At 45.8% G+C, this 24,842-nt stretch overlaps 1 protein-coding gene across 1 annotated transcript in view; it reads left to right on the top strand.

Annotated features, from left to right (window-relative positions):
- The window catches only part of SFXN5 (sideroflexin 5), an 809,240-nt gene that overhangs the window by 272,844 nt on the left and 511,554 nt on the right, over positions 1 to 24,842 (top strand). The window contains exons 4-5 of the mRNA XM_069205595.1: positions 1,810 to 1,836; positions 24,475 to 24,529. Coding sequence (XP_069061696.1) covers positions 1,810 to 1,836; positions 24,475 to 24,529 — 82 coding nt within the window. The remainder of the gene's footprint in view (positions 1 to 1,809; positions 1,837 to 24,474; positions 24,530 to 24,842) is intronic.

Below are 24,842 nucleotides of genomic sequence, written 5' to 3'. Positions count from 1 at the left end.
CAGTACTGTGGGAGTCTGATACAAGGCCTGTCATGAAAACCTTGCACGTCTGACTCAGACATCAGGCTTCAAAACTCATCCACGTAGAGGATGAATTACAGGCACCGCATTCCACATGTTTATAACTTCTCAGATCTTTCACATGTACAGTGGCTCTCGACGTTTACTTACTTGCTGGATTGGAGGGGAGGTTGGTGTTTGAGGAAGAGCTTTGAGAGTCACTCTGAGGTTGAGTGCTGGTCTGGAAACCTCTCTCAGCATACAAGGGTGGAGGATAGGCCTGTGAGGGCTTTGCTGCAGTCCGACAGTCCCCTGGTCTTTCTCTATTCCCACAGTGGTAGGTCACGGAGATAGTTGAGGGAAGGATGCCACCGCTCAAAGGAGGGGAATGCCATTGGGCAGTCATTGCAATGGCTGTCGTCACTTTTCCGAAGTGGAGGGTAGAATATAAAGGGGTAGGGCTGGTTTGGGAATAATCTAGGTGGCACATAGCTCCCATTGAACCACAAGACCCAGAGAGTCCCCATTCACAATCCTGTTTCCAGCACAGTAATAGGGGTCCAGCTCACCTATTGGTGTATATAAGGAGGCTGGACACCTAAGGATTGACAAGCAGCTGTCAGGCAGGTGTCACCTTGCATAAAGTGTGGTTGGAGAGGACGGGTCCTTAATGGAAGAGGATGGAAGCAGAACCAGGAGAAACCAGTGGACTGATGAGGCCTTCTCTCTCCTTCATTTTTATAAGCTTATTGTATTTTTTATTCAAGGCTAGGGTAAATGGCATGAGGTTCAGACGAGAACCTACTAGTTTGGAAGAGAGGTCTTGTGTTGAGGTTGGTTTAAATCATCACACATGTCTCTTTAACTTGGACATGCTGTGTAACAGGTTACCACTGTAGCTCTTTAAGGTAAATAAACATGAAGAAATTACTCCAACAGCATCATTCTTCGTTTCTCCGCAGAGTGGCAATATTATTCGTAGGCAGCTCGAAGTGAATTGAACATCTGAAACCCAGTCTAGATTGCACGAATGCATTTGCTGCTGTGATTTTTTGTAATAAATTTAAGAAGGAAAAAATCTGTGTGAGAGTGCATAGGCTGAAAGAGAAAGCTTTGGCCACTGCACCAGATTACCAGCATAAGAAAACTCGGAGTTCTGAGCAAGTTCACTGGAGCAGGGTGGCTACTTACTGAAGAAGGCCACAGAGGAGCTTTCCATAGACTGAATACTGAGAGAATTTCTAATGTAGTTGGATTTAATTTTGGAAATACACACACCATCCAGCTTCTTCTGGAATTAAGTGCTCCAGATAGGCCCCTAAAAGCCAGTCTTTAGGCTTTCTCTAAGATTGATCATTAACTGTGCATCGTCAGTATGTATAAAGCTGGTGACCTAGAACTCGTGAAGAAGGCCTTCGATGGATATGAGATAGTTTGATGGACAGGGCCTTGGGATACTCCCCAGTTAATATCTATAGATTCTACATTTTACGGGACCAAGTTCAATTACTTGGCTCTGGTTGGCTAGAAAAGCTGAAATCCATTCCAGGATGCAGGCTCCGCCCACTTCAACCAGCTGCTGAATCGGGGCAGGTGGTGTAGGTTTCATTTATTTGTCAGACTGCGATGGGTTAATGCGCTTTTAAATGCACCCCATGCGGTGCCGTGCTGCTACAGATGTGGATGATTTGAATTTCAAAAGAAGAACTTTACAATTTATAAAACTATTCAATTCAATGTTAACTTTAAATTCATTCCACAGATCGCTTCTTCATTTATACTAAACGGTTCTATTTTCTTTTTATTTAGCTTTGGGGAGCTCAGAAGATAAAGCAGGTAAGGTGCATATATTTCTGTTTTCTGATGACTTTATCTCTTTAGTTGGTGTATTGTGTGTTTCTGAATTGTAGAGTTGAAGTATTGGTTATGGGTGTTGCTTGCCCTCCCAGCTTACCTGTAGCTCCTACGACCGCCTGTATAACAGCGCCCCAGTCGCCATGTTGGATAGTTTCAAATTCTGCTGGGAGGACCTACATTTTCTAAGGCCAGACAGTGACTATACTAACACTGCCTGGCTTTCGCATGTTTGAAGGAAATACAAACTTGGCAGAGGAACAAAACGATAATTGCAGAACCGAGGCTTTGTCAGTGTTTACAAACCATCTGGTACAGACTGTGCTGTTGTGATCTCATAAAATATTTGCCAGATAATTTCCCCCTAAAACAAGATTTAGAAACTTGACTTCTTGCTGGATGAGTCTCTGTACATGAAACATCAAGTGGAACAAATGGTGAATTGCTTTGCCTTTCACTGTAGTTGCCTGGAAAAGATAATATAATGTTTATGACATACACAATTTACATAATTTGCTCAGTTTTAAACTCTAGGTTGGACTGTTGCACTTCTTTTTTGTTTTGGGATTACCAAGAATAGCCTAGCCTTACTCCAACGAGCACATTATATGGGTCACGCCGTGTGGCAGGTCCTAAGAGAACTCATTACCCAAGCCAGCAGTGCTTAATTTGTAAATAAAAAGGTGGCGGTGCCCAAAGCCCTCTGTTTAAACCCGCGGCTACTGCTGTTAAATGTGCCCACACTGAATACAGAGGCAAAATAATCCTGAAGCCATCTCGGGCCTCTTCAATCCATTCACGGCCACTCCCTGCCCGTTCAGCTCACTCCTGCAGCTTTCTGTTTTCTCCCTTTGTGACGTTTTTTCGTTTTTCTCTTCCTCTGCATTTCCCATACGTGTCTTTTGCTCACAGCAATTGCCTGAGGGAAAAGAATAAGCACCGGCCCTCAAAAATAAGTGCCGGTGCTCAGCACCGGAAACAGCTAGCACAAATTAAGCACTGCAAGCCAGGATAGAACACACTGGCTTCCAATTACAGCACTGGTGAAACTGACGTCTCTGCCACTGACTCATTGTGAGGGAGGCTGAATGCCCCTGCAGGCCTCAGAGTAAAAATCATACCATGCACTCCACTTGGAAACCCTGGGTTCCGAAGAAGTCATTCCCTAACTTAAATATCAAACAAGAAACGTGACGTTTAGAAAAAAAAAACATCAAATCTCTGCTCTTATAATCCTTTACCTTTCTGGCTGTGTTTTGATGACTAGCACAGTTAGAGGTTTTGCCCTTAAAATCTCTTTATAAGATATGTCACCTGATGTACTAAATACTTTTACATTTCCAAATCGTGCGCTTCGCAAAGTCCCAGGGTTTGCAAACACAAAAGTGTTACGTGCAATGTATGACACTTATTTTGTGAGTCGGAAAAGCCTTTCCAACTTGTAAAGTGGGTTTTGAGATCCATTCGAAATTAAAATTAAGAGGGGTGTGAGAGGGGCAGCCCCTCTTAATTGTGAGTCACAATTGTATGTCACCATTGATCAGTTAACAACTGATTTGCAATGGGGGAAGATGTCCCCTGGTGATACATCTATGTGACTATGTGACTTGTGGTAGATGGCCCTGGGGGAGCTGTTCCCTCTGATCTCGTCTCAAAGGGGATGTATTTTTTTTAAAAGCATCACCGTGTCCTCGCGAATAACACCTTCATTAGGCATGTGGTTCTGAGACCCCCAGTGGCTGGGTCTGGGTATTTAGTACATAGGTTGTGTAGGGACAGAAAAGTCCCTTGCATGGTGATGGACGTGTACCCTTGCCTTAACTGCCCCAACCTCAATGTTATCTGGATCCCTAGTGATGATTATTGTTGTCATTAGTGAACACGGATCATGTGTGTGTGCCATGACATAGGCCTGTCTCACAGATTGCAGTATTGACCATGAGGGACACCCAAAGGGCCACCCTCAGGGTGGTGAAAGGCTGCTGCCTTCCCCAGGAGTTGAACAGCACCAGCACGGTGGTGGCAGCATACCGGGTAGGGTCAGAAGCAGTGAACAGGCCTTTCTAACCTGCGCCACTTGGGCGAGGCCCACAGGCTCACTCATGTAAAGTTCTGCTGCTGTGTGCATAACTCACCCTTGGTCTGCATCAAATTAGCATGTAATGCTGTGCAGTGTATGTGAGATGTAGGCAGACACTGGGTGTATGGGTGCCTGTGAATGGTACAAAACATGGAAGCTTCTGGGTTCTATTTCGGGAGACCTAGGGCTGACTGGAGGAGCATGAGAAGGTGTGAAGGCATCCCCACCCCCCAGCCAGGTTTGTGGATTGCTGTATTCCCATGAGCTGTTCTTTGGTTCAGAAAGAAGTCACACGTAGGGGGCCTGGGCACTTTTCAGGAAGGAAATGAGTCTGAATCATAAAGAGTTGGGCTGAGGCACTGTGGTAACCTTATAATACGCCGCACTGTGGCTGGGATCCAGGTGTGAACCTCTAGACTCTCCATAGCCTGTGTTGTGGGGCTGTCAGATGTGGAGTCCCTCCGGCTGTGACAGACTGCATTCTAGAGAATGAACAGGGCAGCGGTGAAGGCAGTTCAAATGGATGCAGACCCCCAACACAAACTTCAAAGACCCACACCCTAGGTCACATTTAGTGTCTGGAAATGGATTATTAGAAAGGGAGCTCGAGCCCCTCAAAATGTGTCAACTGTCGAGCAGCTAGTGGCTGTTCAAGGAGAAGCCCTGCAAGACTTCTGCCTGTGATCGGGGCTGACGGGTAAGGCCTGCCCGTCTCCCAGCTGGTGAGGGCACATCTCCCAAGTACATCCAAGACCACCTGCCCTTGAAACCTTGAGCACCTGTGTCTGCCCGCTTGCCAAGACTAGTGAGCCCTGTGAGGAGCAGGAAATCTGGAGGGAGTGAGGCACAGTGAGGGATCCTGGTGAGGGAATCCCCATAGAGAGGTGTGAGGAGAAAGATGTAGCTCTGATGGGGTCATGTCATGCTGTGCTGGTTTAAGTCGGGGACCCCATATGCCAGAGAAGGACCACTGTGAAGTGAGTTGTGAACTTAGCTGCACCGATCCAGTCATTTCCTGTGTGCAGGATTAAGTCACTGACCCCCTATATGCCAGAGAAGGGCCATTGTGAAGTGATCTGTGATCTCTGCTGCACAGATTGGGCCATTGTCAATGTGCAGGTGTGAGTCGTCCTCTCTGTATGCCAGAGGGGGCTGCTGTGAAGACTGCAGTGCCAGTCAGGCCATCACCTGTGTGTGGCCTGTGACAGTGACCCCAATATTCCAAGGTAGTGCCTTGAAGAAGAACCTGCTACTGTGCCAAACGTGCCACTGCCAAAGTGGAGAGCAGGTCTTGCGATTCCTTTTGCCAGAGGGGACCACTGGTAGAAACAGGGACTGCAGCCTGGTGTATGGCATTGTTAAGATGAAAAGTCACAGTACTGAACTGTGCAATCCCAGGCTCTGAATGAGGATCAGAACCAGGAACTGTCAACAACTCTCCCCGCAAGGGTGTGGAATTTTATAAACTATCTACTTGTCCTGTAAAAAAAATCAACTTGTCCCTTTTGGTGCCGTGTAGGGCAGCAACACATTTTGGCAGCAATCTCATTATATAGGAGCTCTGGTTACAGCCTCTCTGATTGTTCCAAGGCTCGTACTACTATAGTATTCGAATACTAGCATTTCCTTTATTTTGGCACCTTTCAGCAGATCTACATCCTAAGGCTGGAGATGGGGGTAAGAAATAGGTCTAGAGTTGGAATGGCTGTTTGAAGCTGTGCAAATCAAATAATGTGCATGCTTTAGGGGTTTTCACTAGAACTTCTGTAATCTTTTCTCATACAGAGAAAGGTTGGAAAGTTACTCCTGACAAGGGCAGAAGTAAAACTACTTCCTGGGTTGGGAAAAAGTGGTTGGAGGGAAAGAGAATTTGTAAACGCTCAACAGATTTTCACTTGATCAAATCTACACATGCATATTTGCTCATGCTAAAATACAGATCACAAATATTTTCTAGGAGTACGTTTTTTGGCCTAATTCTGTAAATTCTTGTGACTTCATGAGTGCTGTAAATCTGCACTAATGCAAGAACACAGACAATGTGTACACCATTGTGATTGTCTTTTAGGAATTGGACCCCTAATTAGTTATCCGAGACATTTTCTTTTAATTAAAATTCTATCTCTCTCTCTATTTATTGGCTGTCTTCACTTAGAGTGACAGCATTCTACTCTTTCACAAGGAGCATGTTGGCAAATAAAGTTGATTTTTTTAGTGTCCCGAATTACTGTGGCAAGTTGTGCTTTTTGAGACCAAAAATATTTTTGTTTTTTGCCAATGTTTGTTATGATGGTGAGGGCCTGGCAGCTCCTTTCAACAATAAGGTTTTTTATAAAAACCTAGTTAAAACAAGACACACACTGACAAAATCAAAAGGCTAATCGCCAGTCTCATAACTATTGGTTTTGCCAGTACTTGTTTATTTTCATGTTTCATATAATCCGTTTCTTTTAGAAATGAACACAATTAGGGGGTTCTTTTTTTCGTAGAAATGTTTTCATAGAAAGCTAAAATGAGGGTAAATTTTCTGAGTTTTCATATAGCGACAAAAGGCTTTTAAATTAGTTACTATTTTTATGTTTTTATACCGTTGACCACTTTGTTATTTGTTACACAAGTTGCTTAAATGTTTTCCACACTTCTATCATTGGGCTATATTTGGGCGACATTTGGCGGAGGAGGGGGGACATGAAATTTTGGGTACATTTGGAATCTTTTTTTTTTTTTTTTTCTGAGGCAGCCATCTTGGAGGGTGTTTTTGTTATCAAGCTCCCGCATTTCTTCATTTACTGGTGTATCCTCTGTAGGAAATGATTTCAGGTTTACAGCTTTGCTGCATCAAGACGGTGTTTAGGTGTGCCACACGCTTGTCATAAATACAGAATGTTAGCAGTCATGGTCTTCATTAGAACACTCTGGGAGGCTAAAGCAGAACACAGGGGAATCAACCGACAGGCGGCTGCTGCTGTTGGAAGTGCATTTCAGACTATATCCTCACATGTTGAAGGAAGATAGTTTGAACGGAAAGAAAATATGCGCTAATTTTAGCTTCTGGAGCACTTTCTAGTAACAGGTAAGAACATTTTTCTCTCAAACATGGTCCATCAAATCCCAGCAGAGGATGAGTATTTTTAACAGGTTAAAATCACCTTAGAATACGCCACAAATACTAGGTTTAGTATGTTACCACCAACAAATGGTTCATATTGTGACTAAAATCTGTTATCAATCTTTTAATGTGATCCTTTTTGTGACCCTCAAAACCTGCCATTCTCTCCAATGCATTTCAATAGGGACCATGTCCCATGGTCCTGAAATGACTGCCACAGCATGTTGTAGACAGCCAGTCAAGGGGAGTGGTCCCTTTGTGGCCCCTCCATGTGCCCTTTGGGGACAGCGTGTGCTCACTGTAGGAAAGTACCAACTTGCCTGGCATGTTACCCCCATTTTTCACTGTATATATGTTGTTTTAGTTGTATGTGTCACTGGGACCCTGTCACCCAGGGCCCCAGTGCTCATAAGTGTGCCTGAATGTGTTACCTGTGTAGTGACTAACTGTCTCACTGAGGCTCTGCTAATCAGAACCTCAGTGGTTATGCTCTCTCATTTCTTTCAAATTGTCACTAACAGGCTACTGACCAATTTTACCAATTTACATTGGCTTACTGGAACACCCTTATAATTCCCTAGTATATGGTACTGAGGTACCCAGGGTATTGGGGTTCCAGGAGATCCCTATGGGCTGCAGCATTTCTTTTGCCACCCATAGGGAGCTCTGACAATTCTTACACAGGCCTGCCACTGCAGCCTGAGTGAAATAACGTCCACGTTATTTCACAGCCATTTTACACTGCACTTAAGTAACTTATAAGTCACCTATATGTCTAACCTTTACCTGGTAAAGGTTAAGTGCAAAGTTACTTAGTGTGAGGGCACCCTGGCACTAGCCAAGGTGCCCCCACATTGTTCAGGGCCAATTCCCCGGACTTTGTGAGTGCGGGGACACCATTACACGCGTGCACTACATATAGGTCACTACCTATATGTAGCTTCACAATGGTAACTCCGAATATGGCCATGTAATATGTCTATGATCATGGAATTGCCCCCTCTATACCATCCTGGCATAGTTGGCACAATCCCATGATCCCAGTGGTCTGTAGCACAGACCCTGGTACTGCCAAACTGCCTTTCCCGGGGTTTCACTGCAGCTGCTGCTGCTGCCAACCCCTCAGACAGGCATCTGCCCTCCTGGGATCCAGCCAGGCCTGGCCCAGGATGGCAGAACAAAGGACTTCCTCTGAGAGAGGGTGTTACACCCTCTCCCTTTGGAAAATGGTGTGAAGGCAGGGGAGGAGTAGCCTCCCCCAGCCTCTGGAAATGCTTTCATGGGCACATTTGGTGCCCATTTCTGCATAAGCAAGTCTACACCGGTTCAGGGACCCCTTAGCCCTGCTCTGGCGCGAAACTGGACAAAGGAAAGGGGAGTGACCACTCCCCTGACCTGTACCTCCCATGGGAGGTTCCCAGAGCTCCTCCAGTGTGCTCCAGACCTCTGCCATCTTGGAAACAGAGGTGGTGCTGGCACACTGGACTGCTCTGAGTGGCCAGTGCCACCAGGTGACGTCAGAGACTCCTTGTGATAGGCTCCTTCAGGTGTTGCTAGCCTATCCTCTCTCCTAAGTAGCCAAACCCTCTTTTCTGGCTATTTAGGGTCTCTGTCTCTTGGGATTCCTAAGATAACGAATGCAAGAGCTCATCCGAGTTCCTCTGCATCTCTCTCTTCACCTTCTACCAAGGAATCGACTGCTGACCGCGCTGGAAGCCTGCAAAACTGCAACATAGTAGCAAAGACGACTACTGCAACTCTGTAACGCTGATCCTGCCGCCTTCTCGACTGTTTTCCTGGTGGTGCATGCTGTGGGGGTAGTCTGCCTCCTCTCTGCACTAGAAGCTCCGAAGAAATCTCCCGTGGGTCGACGGAATCGTCCCCCTGCAACCGCAGGCACCAAAAAGCTGCATTACCGGTCCCTTGGGTCTCCTCTCAGCACGACGAGCGAGGTCCCTCGAATCCAGCAACTGCGTCCAAGTAACCCCCACAGTCCAGTGACTCTTCAGTCCAAGTTTGGTGGAGGTAAGTCCTTGCCTCCCCACGCCAGACTGCATTGCTGGGAACCGCGACTTTTGCAGCTACTCCGGCCCCTGTGCACTTCCGGCGGAAATACTTTGTGCACAGCCAAGCCTGGGTCCACGGCACTCTAACCTGCATTGCACGACTTTCTAAGTTGGTCTCCGGCGACGTGGGACTCCTTTGTGCGACTTCGGGTGAGCACCTTTTCACGCATCCTCGTAGTGCCTGTTTCTGGCACTTCTCCGGGTGCTACCTGCTGCTGAGAGGGCTCCTTGTCTTGCTCGACGTCCCCTCTCTCTCCTGACGCAATTTGCGACATCCTGGTCCTTCCTGGGCCACAGCAGCATCCAAAAACGCTTACCGCACAATTTGCAGCTAGCAAGGCTTGTTGGCGTTCTTTCGGCGGGAAAACACTTCTGCACGACTCTCGAAGGCGAGAGGGATCCGTCCTCCAAAGGGTAAGTCTCTAGCCCTTTGCGTTCCTGCAGAAACCTCAGCTTCTTCTGTCCAGTAGAAGCTTCTTTGCACCCACAGCTGGCATTTCCTGGGCATCTGCCCATCTCCAACTTGCTTGTGACTTTTGGACTTGGTCCCCTTGTTCCACAGATACCCCAGATTGGAAATCCATCGATGTTGCATTGTTGGTTTGTGTCTTTCCTGCATTATTCCCCTATCACGACTTCTTTGTCCTTTGGGGAACTTTAGTGCACTTTGCACTCACTTTTCAGGGTCTTGGGGTGGGCTATTTTTCTAACCCTTACTATTTTCTAATAGTCCCAGCGACCCTCTACAAGGTCACATAGGTTTGGGGTCCATTCGTGGTTCGCATTCCACTTTTGGAGTATATGGTTTGTGTTCCCCTATCCCTATGTGTCTCCATTGCATCCTATTGTAACTATACATTGTTTGCACTGTTTTCTAATACTATTACTGCATATTTTGGTATTGTGTATATATATCTTGTGTATATTTCCTATCCTCTCACTGAGGGTACACTCTGAGATACTTTGGCATATTGTCATAAAAATAAAGTACCTTTATTTTTAGTATAACTGTGTATTGTGTTTTCTTATGATATTGTGCATATGACACTAAGTGGTACTGCAGGAGCTTCACTTGTCTCCTAGTTCAGCCTAAGCTGCTCTGCTAAGCTACCATTATCTATCAGCCTATGCTGCTAGACACCCTATACACTAATAAGGGATAACTGGGCCTGGTGCAAGGTGCAAGTACCCCTTGGTACTCACTACAAGCCAGTCCAGCCTCCTACACTCACCATGCCCGTTATATTTTTTAAATTCATTTTCAGGACACAGGGACCATGTCTCTGAGACCTGTAATGACTGCAACAACATATTAATCAGGCTGTGACAAACCAATCATGATTGACTAGCCCTCTTCAAAGTAGCCAATCAGATCATAACAGGGCAAGTTCCACCCAAATACCTCTGTTTTTTAACCTTCATTTATCAAAACCTACTCAACAGATGTAAATCAAATCACAAATAGCAGCTTTCTGAGTAAAAATCTAGCTTTTGACAAATTTCATGTAATTCTGATTAGCCGTTTTCTCTGGATCGCTGTTCAAAAATCCCCATGGCATTTGTGTAGGGAAATATCATTTTGAGGCGTTTTACAGGGCCTTAGGGAGGCCACCCCGGGGCTGAAATTAATATATATGGGAAGGGGGCTGCACCCCCCCCTCCCGAGCAATCTGAAGCCCTGGGGACCCTACCCACGGGGCCGAAAATATTTTGCATGGGGGAGGAGGGGAGTGCGGCCCCTCTCCCTGAGCAATCAGAGGCCTCAGAGAGCCCGCCTGGGGCCAGAATCATTAACTAAGGGGAGGGGACCACGCAGCCCCCGAGCCATGACATGCTCTGGGGAGCCCTCTCCCAGGGATGAAATTTTGCAAAATGGGGAGGGGATCCCCACTTCCCAATTCTCTGAAAGCCCTGGTGAACCCATCCCCTGGTCTGAAATGATTGAAAATGGCGAGGTGGGCTGCAAGGCCCCCTCCTGAGCCTCTAAAGGCCTCAGGGAGCCCACCCCTGGGCCGAAATTCCTGCCAATTATGAGGGGGCCATGCGACCCCCATCCTGAGCCATAAATGGCCACAGGGCCAGCTCACATGTTATGTCCCGGGGAGCCAACCCTGGGACATAGATTTGTTTGCTCTCACTTGGTGGGAGTATTATCAAAACTCCCGCTAAGAAGGAGCAAACAACAAGTCTGCTCCCAGCAGGCGGGAGCTGTGAAAATGCTCCCGCAAGCTGGGATTAGACTCTTGATCCGTTTCCCGGCCCGTACTGATGCGGGCAGGAAAACAGAGCAAAATGTTGCTCCCATCCGGGGGGAGCAGCATTAGTAGCTGCTCCCTCCAGGCGGTAGCAATACCAGCTTCCGCTGCATGTGGGGAACTGGGAAGGGCCGCAGGGACCTTGGTGCTCCCCCCTGGTTCCAACGAGTGTGTGGTGGATGCACTGAGTGAGAACCAGGGCACCCACCATATAGAAATGTGGGCCCGTTGGAATGGGCTCCCTGGGGCCAATAACAGCTCGGGGAAGCGGCTGCGTAGCCCCCTCCCCTTTATTTTAATGAGTGGCCATGAGGGATGGGGTCCCCAGGGTCTGAAAAGGCTTGAAGATGGGGCTACACTGCCCTCTTCATTATTTTTAAGAAAAGGACACTGGGAGATGGGGGTCCCCGTGGCCTAACAAGGCCCGGGGGCCATGTGCCCCCCCTTTAATAAATAAAAAAAAATAGGGTAGGAGGCCCCCCTCCACTTTCATTAAAAAGCAGACCTGGAACATGGGGTCCCCAGGGCCTAAGAAGGCTCGGGGATGGGGGGCTAAACGGCCACCCTCCCCTTTAATTAAAATAAACTCCTCTGGGGGACCATAGGGCTTAACAAGGCTCGGGGATGGGAGGCCACGTGACCCCGTCCGCTTTCATTAAATTAAACAACCCTGGGGGATGGAGTCCCCAAGGCCTAACAAGGCTCGGGGAGGGGGGGCAGGTGGCCCACCTGCCATATTTAAAAAAAAAAATAAAGGTCTTTGGGGGATGGGGAGTTCCCAGGGCCTAATAATGCTCGAGGGGTGGGGAGGGGACACTTGGCCCCCTCCCTTTTAAATAATTATAAGGCCCTGGGGTTACCCAGGGCCTAGTGGGATTAATTAGGCTAGGGATGGGGTTGACCCCCCTTCTCCTTTAAAAAGCATAAGATCCTGTGACTAACCCCCTTCTGTGCACCACCAAAGGCCGTGCATGTTTGGGACGTTGGCTTTACATATGGTAATAAAATATTGCTTTATGTTGAAAAAAAAAACTAGAAATTCACTGCGAAAAACAAAGGTTAAAGTAGTGTTATAGTTAGGTGTGATAAAAAGATCTCTTTTTGTTTAATAAAAAAGAAAACAAAATCTTGGGATGACACTGAAGAATCAAAGGTTAAAGTAATGTTATAGAAAGGTGAATTTGCCAGTGACAACATTAACGTTTTGATCTAAAAAACACAAAAATTCACCAGTTATAGTTAGAAGAGCTAAGTATAACTTGTACCATGCACTTCTTATGACCTCACATATTACATCATTCATGAGCTGTTCTGTGACATTTATGTCACCATTTATGACATATCAGATGACATCAGTGATGACCATCCAAGCTTCTTGTGTACACATTACTCCATAAACGGGTACAGCATTAGAGCTCTGAAAGTAATTACAAAATAGCTCAGAAGACTATGAGGCACCATTCATGCCATCACAGAAACATCTCCCTTCGGTATAGAAAGCATGTGCCACATTAACCAGTGCTTAATTTGTGTTTGTTGTTTCCGGTGCTGAGCACTGGCACTTATTTTTGAGGGCTGGGGCTTATTCTTCTGCCTCAAGCATTTGCTGCGACCAAAAGACACATATGGGAAAGACGGAGGAAGAGAAAAACGAAAAAGAGTCACAAAGGGAGAAATTAGAAAGCTGCAAGAGTGAGCTGAAGGGGCAGGTAGAGGCTTTAAATGGATAAAAGAGGCCATAGATGGCTTCAGGATTACGCCGCCTCAATACTCCGTGTTCGCACATTTAATTGCAGCAGCCACGTGTTTCAGTGGAGGGCTTTGAGCACCGGCACCTTTTTATTTACAAATTAAGCACTGACATTGAACCCATACCACGCACCTCACGGGTAGCCTAGTTCACATTAACAGACCTGTGGGAAACCCTCCTTGCACACGGTGTTCAATCTGTGCGCACCTGTTCAGGTAACACGGACAGCTTTTATCTGCATCAATCCCCTGGCAGTCATCCAACTGCATTAAGAAATCAAAGTGATATGAGTATAGAAGTGGGTACTGTAAACAATATTCACTGTATGGAGGGAGTTTACTCTACACCACACTGTTTGCAGACAGTGAAGCTCTCACAAGAAATACACTGCAGAGTAGTCAAAAGTATTTACTGAGAGCAGTGTACACTATATGCAGAACTTGGCAAAAAAAGACACTATTCGCTTAAAATAAGCAACGGCTGGAGGTGCTAAAGATCATATGACTTTCATCCTTGATATAATGTTGAAAACTTTACGGATAGCACATCTCCTGAAGCAAAACAAGCACACACACATAGCTTAATACCTGTCACACACGGCCTGCAATGTTATGTGGAAATTGTCATGCTGAGACGATCCTGTCTAATAATGACTCAGTGCTGCTTCCAAAACTTAGTATGTTGTATATAGATTTTGCCCTGCTGTAAACCCTTTCTGCAGAACCTAAAAATGTTTTGTGGAACATGCTGGACACCTGTTGTCAACTGATACCTGCCCACAGAGTTACTCTTCCGTGTAAACATTTATAGCATGTTTAATACCGCAACAAACCTGTGATGCATTAGGAGCACACGTGTTTTGTAAAAACGTACACTGATTAGCTGGACACAGGCTGTACAAAATTAGGTAGAAAACTAGTATGGTAGTTACCCGCCACTATGTAAACTGGAAAACAAACTAACACACTCATTGGGCGATATCATCAGTGATGTAATCTGAGATGTCATCACTGATGTCGTAAATATTGTCATAGACCATGTCATGAGTGATGCAATATATGAGATCATAAGCAGTGCGTGGCGGGGGTGCAAGTTATAATTAGCTCTGCTAACTATGACATGAATTTATTTTTCTGGTTCAAAACTTTAATGTTGTTATTGACAAATTCACCTTACTATAACATTACAAAAAAGCCTTTGTTTTTTCAGTGAACAAATATTATATATGAACTAGGAAGCATCCAGTTGTCCTAATTGGAAATGCCTGCCACTTCATCCATTCACGTGCATCCTAATCAGCACCGGCTTTGGCTGCAGTTCTTTGAGATGTGTGTTGGCGTGTGATATCTGCTCTGCACTGCACCTTAAAGAGAGCCAGATCCCTGGGAACCCATTACTCTAGCACCTCCTGTCGGTGGCCACAGGGTCTGCACTCCTGTCTTTACAGATCAAGCATAACAAGGGCACGGCTCTGCGCTGTCTTCCGGTGCTCTTCACACCTGCAAATATAAATAAAACATGTGTTTTTTAATTGTGTCATAACAACAGTCACTTTCAGTTCAGACAATGTTTCTTAGGCTAATTGGCAGCCTTCAAGGCTTTCACATTGCTTTCCCTCCTACCTTAGCCCTGTTTTCTCAGTTTTTTTCTCTCCTTGTTTGCTTCTTTCATCTCTTTTGTAGATTACCACATTGCTTCTTTCCATTGATCCATTATTTTGATTGTTCTTCCACAGTTCCAGCTCATTATGAATCAATTAATGCATTTATTTATCAAGGAATGGTGTACAAAGCAGTAGTGTTGCTGTACATGGGGCATTGTTGGCAGTTTTGTGTGGAGGTGATCAGGTGGCAGGGGGATGGATGCTGAACACTACCATCACAACATGTAGATTTACCATAAATACATACATGCAGGACTCCCCACTTCTCGACTTGTGAGAGCTTCATTCATCTCCTTCCCACTGTGCCAGGATGTCGAGGCAGGGGGCACGCAGAAAGAGGGCACCGTTTCCAGGTACCCCATGCATATTCATGCGGGAACTATTCCCGCCAAGCTGCATATGGAAGCAGGAGGGCGGTGTGTGCCTGAGGATAACAAAAACATACGCTTTGACAATTTATGTGCATTAACTTGCCTGCTTACTCTGCCTCTCTGTGTTTGTGTGGCATCTGCTCCTCAGTTGATATTTAGATCACCATGGCAATGTGGGGGCCAACCCTCGCCCTTCCGCAAAGGCGTAGAGGGCATTTTTCAAAATTAGTTTGCCACCACCCACTTCCACCCGAGCAATCACCCACGGTGTGTCAGCTTGAAATGCTACTGTCTTGAAAATGTTTGTTTTTCACTTCTGAAGGCCTCAGATAGCAGACCAACATTGACTCTCAGACATAAGACAAGAGATAGGCCTTGAGGTGTCTTCCAGTGTTGCCCCACCCCTTATGTGTGTCAGCTTCTGACATCAGTAGTTCTTAACTTGCAGGTGAAGAGGGGTCAAGTGCAGAAGAGCCTAAGTCAACTTGTGCACCAGCACAGTTTTTTAAATATTAGTGCACTACCCGCTGAAGCGCCCACATTCGTGTGAGGCCTGTGGCAACAAGCGCAGCAGTGCGCATGAATGTTCACCATAAACGCACCTATGTAGGTTACACAGAGTCTGTTTGTTCAGATCTGGGTTGACACTGCAGCTGCCTGTAGACATATATGTTACCAATTCCTTAAAATATACATCGCGAGGGCTTTGACTCAGCCCAGGCCAGTAATCACTCTCTCACCTCATGTAATTAGCTCTTTGGTGTATCATTCCAACTCCCATGAAGTGCTCGTATTGCAACGCATCAGGGACTATTTCATCATTTCAAAGGTACCTTTTTGTTATCACAGGGTTTGTCACGTCCAGTATCCTTTGCCTTCTACATCTTTTCCATACAGAAAGCTATCCTACATTCATCGCCTGAGAATTGTATTTGTGCACACTTTTATGTGTATGCAGTAGCACATTAAACACAGACCTATTGGCTTTACCAATGCTTGCTTTTTTTGCCAGCCAGGTCTAGCCTCTTCTTATTGTGTCCATTTCTGACTGCACCGCGATGAGAAGTTTTATTTGTTTAACAGATTTTAATTACTGCTTTAGTAACTATACGATGATGATGATAAATGGGATTTGTAAAGCGAACAGATGCTCCAGGGAGCCCCCTGGTGCTAGTCTACCAGTAATGCTTTAACATCTGTGTAAAAAGCTCTGTTTTCAATTTCTTTTTAAAGAGTTGCTCCAAATTCGCCAGAGAGAGATGGTCCACATGTATATACCCTTAAGAAGTGGTTTTTGCTTGTTGTTTCCTTTTAAATGTGTTCAAAGCTTTTGAATCTCATCTTTGTTATTTGTAAAATAGTTGTAGGAACATGCCTCTTTATGTATGGTCACCTACTCACATTGTGCCCCAGTGCTGACGTGTATCCCTCTGTAGTGCACTGGAAGCCTGTTAACCAGGCCCCAGTGCCTGGGCTTGCTCCCTAAATTGATTTGGTAAACTTGGTAATTCCCTGATTGTCCAAGACATTACACCCTCGTAAGCCCCTAGTAAATGGTGCCCAGGGTACCCAAGGCATGGGTGGTAAAGGGGTCTCCAGGGCTTCGACGTTGGTTTGTGCCACCCTAGGTGACCCACACACATTGCTGATGACAGGCCTGCCATTGCTAATGCACCCTGCCCAGTGGGCTGTTTAGGACCGACTTTCAAAGTGGCATATGCAGCGGAGGAGCGTTGACTCGCTGGTTCAGAGCCACCCACTGAAAAATGATAATTTACTATTGTTTTATTTTTCAGGGTGCAGTGGCAGGTTTTAAAGTGCTACATACGTAGGTGGCACAGTAAGTGCTACAGGCCCACTAGTAGCATTGAATTTGCGTAAAATATCTTAAATTTGTTTTTCATTGTCACAAAGATATCCTCTCCCATATGGTAACACTGGGTTATCGTATTACATTTAATAAGTGCTAACTATTCATTGGGGGCAGGTCTCAAAAGATTTGTCATTTAAAATCCTCTTTAATGATAAATTGAGATTTTAAGTCACAATTCTGGAAATGTCACTTTTTGAAAATTGGCAGTCTTGTCCTAACCATTTGGTGCCTGCAGCCTGTGTCCTGGGTCACATGACTGTGATTAGAGTGGAAGTTGACATATGTGTATTCCTTCCAGACAGAGGCAAAGTGGGGGACAAGGTGTTGACAGGACGAGACGTCCTGCCAGGATGGATGGGACGGAGCTGTTCCCTGCCCCACTTTCATTTCAAAGGACTGCCTCCAGCACACTCACAAAGAACTTGACACCAGACTTTTGTGACCCCAGTCTTTTTGGAGCCTTTGCAGAGGGAGGGATGAAACTTCCAGAACCAGATGTAGGGAAAAGCCCTGAGCTTTCTCTCACTTCAGAGGTTGGCACCAGGTATAAATAATGGACTCACATACCTCTTAAGTACACTTCTCGACCTCTGAAAGATTTCAGATGGACTGTGTTTTACTCCAGAGGACCGCCCTGCTGCTTGAGTGACTCCGAGGGTCAGTTGGATGAACTGTTCTAGTGTACAGGAACACAACGAGCTGCAGAGACCTCCCTGCCACTGCCCAGCTGACCTTCTGCAACTGTACCTGCCTGACCCTTGCTGGCTTCTGCTAGAGTGAGTCCCTGATCCTCAAGAGGTGCCTCCCCAGGCCACGGACCCTTGGCTGTCAACAGAGTACACTCCTATGAAAGGAGAAATCATGATGTTTTGGGCTCTTTGCGATCGATGGCTCGCGCTGAGATGTTGCCACCGTTGACAACTGTCAACGCAAAGCTCTAGTGAACCTGACCGCCTGTGACAACGCCAAACGAGATCTGCACTTCGCACTACAGCAGAGACAGCCCCGATGTGACGGCCAATGCAAAACTCTAGCAACGACTAATTGCGATGCCCGAATAGATCTTCACGCTACAACAATGATCATCCGTGATTCCAGACCTTCTGTTTGCACAACAGCAACGACTATCCACAACACTCTCCCTGTTCCTCTCATCCTCCTTCACCACCAACAGGACTTTTCTGTCTGGACATTGAGACAGTAACTTTTTCAGTGGGGTTAAACTGGTCCTTGTATCCAGCCCATGCTCCATTGTGGCCGGCCTGAACTTGTGAATTTTCCTTTGACTAGCATGACCAGATGACCAAGAGTTCTCTTTTTGGTCTCATTTTATTTATTAGATTTACTCTATTTTTCTAAATTGGTGTGGGATTTTTCTTGTGTTGTGTTTTCACTACATTAAGCCTGACTGCTTTTGTGCTGTGCTACCAGAGGGTTAAAGCACAGGATAATCTAGTGACTTAATATATTGCACCTGAATAAGGATTGTGGTGGTTGCTTGAGTAGGGTTTCACCCCACTTAAACAAAAACCCAGTTTCTTACAATGATGTTTGTTGGGGAGGCATGAACAGAAGAGTCTAGGTATAGCATTAAATCCCAACAGTTCAGAACAAGTGTTACTGAGAAGGGAGTGTGCATGAGTTTTGGCTGTAGAAGTTCAGAGTTGGGTGAATGCATTTTGAGATGTCTTTTCTGAGAAACCAGGCAAATGTAAAGGTTTCACACATCAAATTTTGTTAAAGAGTAATGTTCAACAAATAGTGCTCAAAGTACACCATGTCCCTATTCCCATAAGGGAGGAATTGAAAAGGAAACTATTAAGTTTGTGTGAACAAGGTGTCACTGGACCGATACAGAGTTCAGAGTGGTTGTCACCACTGGTTTTGGCCTATTAAGCCAACAGTACAATGAGGATGGGCATTGATTTAGAGGGATTTGAATGTAATAATCCAGGTGGACAGAAATCCCCTTCCCAACATAGCTAAGATGCTTCCACCCGAAAAGATTACAAAGTATTCACAACTCAGGACATAACATATTCTTATCACCAGATTGTTTTGCATCATGACTCAAGGCATTTGACATAATTTATTATGCCATAAATCGCGTACAGATTTAAACGAATGCCGTTCAGTTGGCTTCAGTCTCATCTGCTTTTACAACATGTTGTAGCATTTTTATTCAAAGATATTCCCAATCTGAAATGTGTACAAGACTTCAGTTTGGTGGATGGATACGATTTACTATCTCAGGACAGATTTTTGGCCAAGTACATTTTAAAAGACAAAGGAATCACCTTGAAAGCTAATCCCCTTGAAAGTGCAAATTTACTGTGGCAACTGTTGATTATTTGGAATACACTTTGTCTGCTGAGGGCTTAAAACCGAAGGGAGGGTTGATCATAGCTATTGATGAGCTTGTATCTCGGTCTACAAGGGCCAGTTATGATCCTTTTTGGGATTGTTAGAATTTTATGGCAGGTGCATTCCCAAATGTGCAGTGAAAACTCACAATTTACGATCTTTAAAAGGAAAATGAGAAATATATATGGTTCTGGGAGGCTGACAGGATATTTGAAGCTGTGTGGTGCTGGAAGTAGCCAATTCCATTCCCTTCAAAGCCATTTGTCGCTTGTGATCTGAATGTAATTGTTGCTGTTGCCAACCAGTATGGTTTGGGTTCAGTGCTCCTCCAATCCCGCAGTGGCAGGGATGAGGATGTTGCCTTTGTGTCTCGTACCTTGAGAGGGGCTGCAGTCGCATCCTCAGTGATTGAGCATGAGACATTGGCGTGTTGGTGCGGTGTGAATGACTTTATGAGCTATAAGTAGGGTGTGGAGTGTGTGGATCACAGGCCACTGGTTGACCTATTAACCACAAAGGGGGCAAGTAAGGCCACATTCAGAATAGCCAAGTGGAATTTCATTATCATGAGGGGTACATTCCAGGAGTGAAGAATATTTTTTTCAGATTTTTTGTCACGTGTGCCATTGAAAGCCCCAGAATATGTTGTTGATGAGGAGGAAGAGGAATTTATCATGATTACGTGTGTTTCTACAGCCATGGATGATTTAATTTCAGAGAATGAGTGGAAAACAGATATAATGGAGGGCAGGGTGTTGTTGGAAGTGATGGAGTTTCTTGGCAAAGGATGGCCAATGGCGAAAAAACCTGAAGGTGGTGGTGATTCTTATAACTCGTACAGACATGTGGCTAGTGAGTTGAAAGTGTTTTGTGGGATACTCAGGCTTGCTGTTCTATTAGTGGTTTTGGTTGGCATGCGGAGTAACATTTTGGTTTTGGCCCATGATGAACCTGTGGGAATCAGAGAGGATTTCTGGCGGTTGTGTTTGGACAGAGATGCTGAACAGTTTGTGAGGGAGTCTGCTGCAAGTGCCATCAATGACAAGTCCCAGGTGTCCTCTAGTGGCAGTTCCTGTTCCTGACAAACCTTGGGCCAGACTAGGACTGGACGTCATTAGTTCAGTGAGTGTTTTGAGAGAAGGTTGCAGATATGGAATTGAGGTTGTCGTTATTTTTCTAGTTGGTCGGAGGTGAAATTTTTGAGGTCAGCGACCAGCTATGAAATAAATGAGTTTTTAAAAACCAATAACGGGGTTTGATTCATGTCTCGTGAAAGGTACTTGATGCCTTGGGGTATAAAGCACACTACCACGTCATTGTATCATCCCCGGAGTAATGGTCTAGTGGAGTCAAGTAGATATTTTTTTTTATTCCACACCCCTGTGATGAGTACCTTGCAGTACAAGCTAAAATATAAATACAATGCCCACTGGTCTTTCAAATTTCAAGGTCAAAAGTGAGTATTGGTTTGGGATACGGTTTAGGCAGCTAGAGTGTATCTGAAGCTAGTCCTCTCGTGCCTAGAGTCCATCGTGGTCTAACAGATTAGGGCCCTCACTACGAACTTGGCGGTCGGTGGTAAAGTGGCGGTAAACCGCAAACAGGCCGGCGGAAAAAACAATGGAATTATGAACCTCCGCGGTCATCCGCCACTTCACCATTCCGACCGCCATAGTGGTGATGACCTCTGGGCTGAAGATTTCGGTCTCCAGCCCGGCGGCTGTCACTAGACCGCCAACGGTATCAGGACCCTGCATACCGCCATGGATTTCGGGTGTTTGGGAACCGGCATGAGATCCATGGCGGTAGGCACTATCTGTGCCAGGGAATTCCTTCCCTGGCACTGATAGGGGTCTCCCCCACTCCCAGCTACCCCCCACGGGTCCTCCCCCCACACCCCCACCCCCCTGCTGCCCCCCAAAGGTGGCACAACCCCCCTCCCCACCATCACCCCAACTTACACATATACACACCCCTACAGGCACACACCCCCAACATGCACATACATGCACCCCTACACGCACACATACATCACGACAACACATACCCGCACACATACAAACAGACATGCACACCGACCCACCCGCACACATTTCCCATACACACAGCACCCCCCGCAAGCATACACGCACTCCCATACCCCCTCTACACACTCTCACGCATACACCCATGCACGCACACAACACACATCACCCCCCCACCCCCCTCCCCTAACGGACGATCAACTTACCTTGTCCGTTGGCCCTCCGGGAGGGGACGGGATCCATGGGGGGCAGCTCCGCCACCAGCACACCGTCACCAGAACACCGCCACACCGAATCATGGGATGTGATTCTGTGGGTGGTGTTCTGTTGACGTGACGGTGGAGGTTGAGCAGCCTCCACTTTCCCGCCGACCGCCAGTATGGCTGCTGGCGGCTTTCCGTACGGAAAAGGACGGAGGGCTGTCAGCGGTCATAATATGCGGCGCGGAAGACCGCCACCACTGGCGGTCTTTAGCATGGCGGTACCGCGGCGGTCTTGCGAAAAGACCGCTGAGGTCGTAATGAGGGCCAAGGTGTCTAAGGAGATCAGAAGGTTGAGTGATTCAGGACCTTTGTTATCCGGTGTTTTCTTATTTATCAACACAGCAACATGTCCAGTCGGTGACCACCTGGAAGAGCTTGAAATAAATTCTTCTTCACTCTAGAGGTCCTCAGGATTGTGTAGTGCTTGCTTCTTTCGCGAAGGGCCCTTTCGTCTAGCCACAGTTCTCTGGGGCACTCTTCCTTTCTGGAACAGTTGGGTTAGCTCGGGTTGTTGCACTCCTTCTGCTGAGGGTTAAGTGGCATCGGCCAGTTGTGTGGTCGATTCTGGCTTAATCCAGTGGGACTTTCATGCTGACATGGATGATTGCATGAAGCCTGTTGACAATAATGGCACTTTTGTTTACAGTGCCTTCAGGATACAATCCCTGACTGCAATTGCTTTACAAATGACTGTTTAGCAAGTGTTGTCCTGCATATCTGTCCTGCCTGCCTTACTTATGTATTGTGACATTTGTATTTTGCAGTGGTCTGTGTAAAGCAGTGTGTATCACACGGTCTAGTGCAGGTCACCCAAAGCAACAACGAAAAGAAATTGGGTGATCCCTTAGCAGGGTAGAGATATTTACTTTGGGTATCAGAGGACCCAGGGTCACTCCTTACTAACATTACTAAAAGGGATATCTCTGGATTTGTCCACAAACGTTGAATAAATTCTGACTTCCTAATTAGTGGCTTCTAAATCTAAATTGTGAAAACTGTAGTTTGCACTGCTGACTCCTGGTAGGTCTCCCCCCTTCAGTAGTCCCAGGCTGATGTTAACTTTGAAGAGCTAGCATGGCTACCTCTCCCTGGGACATTACTAGATAAATACTTTCACAAGGGAGAGTGGGCAGCAACCACTGAGGATGACTCTCTGCTGGAATGATTAGAAACTCACTGAACCAATGGTTGGCTGTCTCTGTTACAGAAACAGACTGCACATGGGCATCAGTATATACCTTCGTGTTAATTGTATCTGCATAATAGCTGTGACGGCAGTTTTCGCCGAGCGGTCTATTAACATGCAATTTGAAGTATATGTCATCTATACGTCCCTCAGCACCACATTTCAAGAGCAGGCAATGCTGGATTAAATCTGTGAATCTCTGTGGCTCAAAGAAAAGGTAAAGTGTGACTTACTAAGCAAACTGTTAAATCATAAAAGGCACAATGGCAGAACAAATTCAAATATATATTAAAAAAGAATAGCAGGATTGTAAAATCCTGGCATTTCAGTAAGCGGGGTGATAATTCTATATTCTGTGATTCCTCCTTTAAAGATTCATTGCTTCAGCTAATTAGTTATGTGTTATTTTTTCTGTTCTCCATGAATAAAACATTGCTCCTTTTACCTTGAAGCACCTCAACCAAGATTCAATATTCACTCATTCATTACAATGCCTATACCTTGATTTACATCGTATGCCCGGCTTATCTGTTTGTGGGACACTCTCTCTTAAGATGAGATTGAAACAACCCAAAAACCTGCTTCAGAGTCTTGTCTGGTCATCTCTAAGCTTTGAACGTGGGGTAGCTTGCAGAGGACTGGGCCGTTCTGATGGAAGCACGATCGATTCGCCATCTTTCATTCTTCAAATAGATATGAGAATTATCAGAATGCACGAGAATGTTCCTGTTAAATGAAATTTGTCTATCTTTATTGGCTTTGATCTGACAATATTTAAGCTGTAAGGGACTTTTGTCTTTAGGTTTGTGTTGTTCTCTTGCTGCACTTGTGTTTTCATGGAAACCGCGCTCCCCGTCCCTGCTGTGTGATCAGGAATTTCTCTTCCTCTCTCCACTTGCCTTAGGTCCCAATGTCTACACGCAGCCTTGTTTCTATGGGTGGTCCTTTTCTTTTACTCACAACTAGACTGACACCCTCCCACATCTCCTGTACCCCCCACTGCTTTCACGACCAACACTCCTACCAAGACCCAAATCTCACCTGCCTTCCACCCATCTGTATTCCACTTTGGTCGTGCCATCTCTCATCCTAAGTTGATTTCTAATATGTTTGTCATTGCTCTCCACCACACGCAAAGTCAACCTCTAGCAATTTGTGAACTGTAGAGATGTTGTGAAGACTATCCATCACTTGCTGGCGGGTTCCAGAGGATGCTGCAATCTGTTCTCAGATTGACCCTTGTCTTGCCTCCAAACATAAGAAACTGACAACCTTTTAGGTCAGTTCCTATTTCAACCCTCCTCCAAGTCAACTCTTGGATTGGTTGCTGACTTGCAATCAATCCCAGTCTGATCCAGCTGTGCTTTTGCGGTACTATTCCCTGCGGACACTTGGCACCCCGTACACGACCCTACACGGTATGCCCGCCATTCTACGTGTGCAGCCCACTGCAGCAATATGCAGCTAGGCAAGTGCTCTCTGGATAGCCAGATAAACTAACATCCACTCTTTTGTGTAAATTCTATGATATTGTGATTGAAAGCACTGCATGTGTTTATTTAATATTGTTTATTGACGATGATAGGCTCAGAAAACTGCTTGTTTTGTTCCTCTAGGCAATCCTGCATCCAGACACAGATGAAAAGATCTTCATGCCATTCCGGATGTCAGGTATCTAGCTGAAACTTCATAAATGTGGGGTTAGTGAATCACTGTTGAGCTGACAGGATCTAGAATGCAATTTGGGTCCACAGAGGATTTTCTTGCAGTGTGTTCTCACAAGGGCAAAGACTGGCTATGGATGTCAGTGTCTTTTTTGATGCATTATAAGGACATCTCCCTACATCCAAGAAATGTATAATCTCGAAAAAAAAGTTCCAAGAAAAACAAAGACATACATTTTTGGAGAGTGTAATGCACCAGACACGTCTTAAACTAGGTACATAGGGGAAGGGGATTGGGTGCGGGGGGAAAGGGCAATCGG

Source organism: Pleurodeles waltl, chromosome 1_2, assembly GCF_031143425.1.
Source record: "Pleurodeles waltl isolate 20211129_DDA chromosome 1_2, aPleWal1.hap1.20221129, whole genome shotgun sequence".
Lineage (NCBI taxonomy): Eukaryota > Metazoa > Chordata > Amphibia > Caudata > Salamandridae > Pleurodeles > Pleurodeles waltl.
The sequence above is the reverse complement of the archived record's forward strand: the minus strand, read 5'-3'. Positions and strand labels throughout refer to the sequence as shown.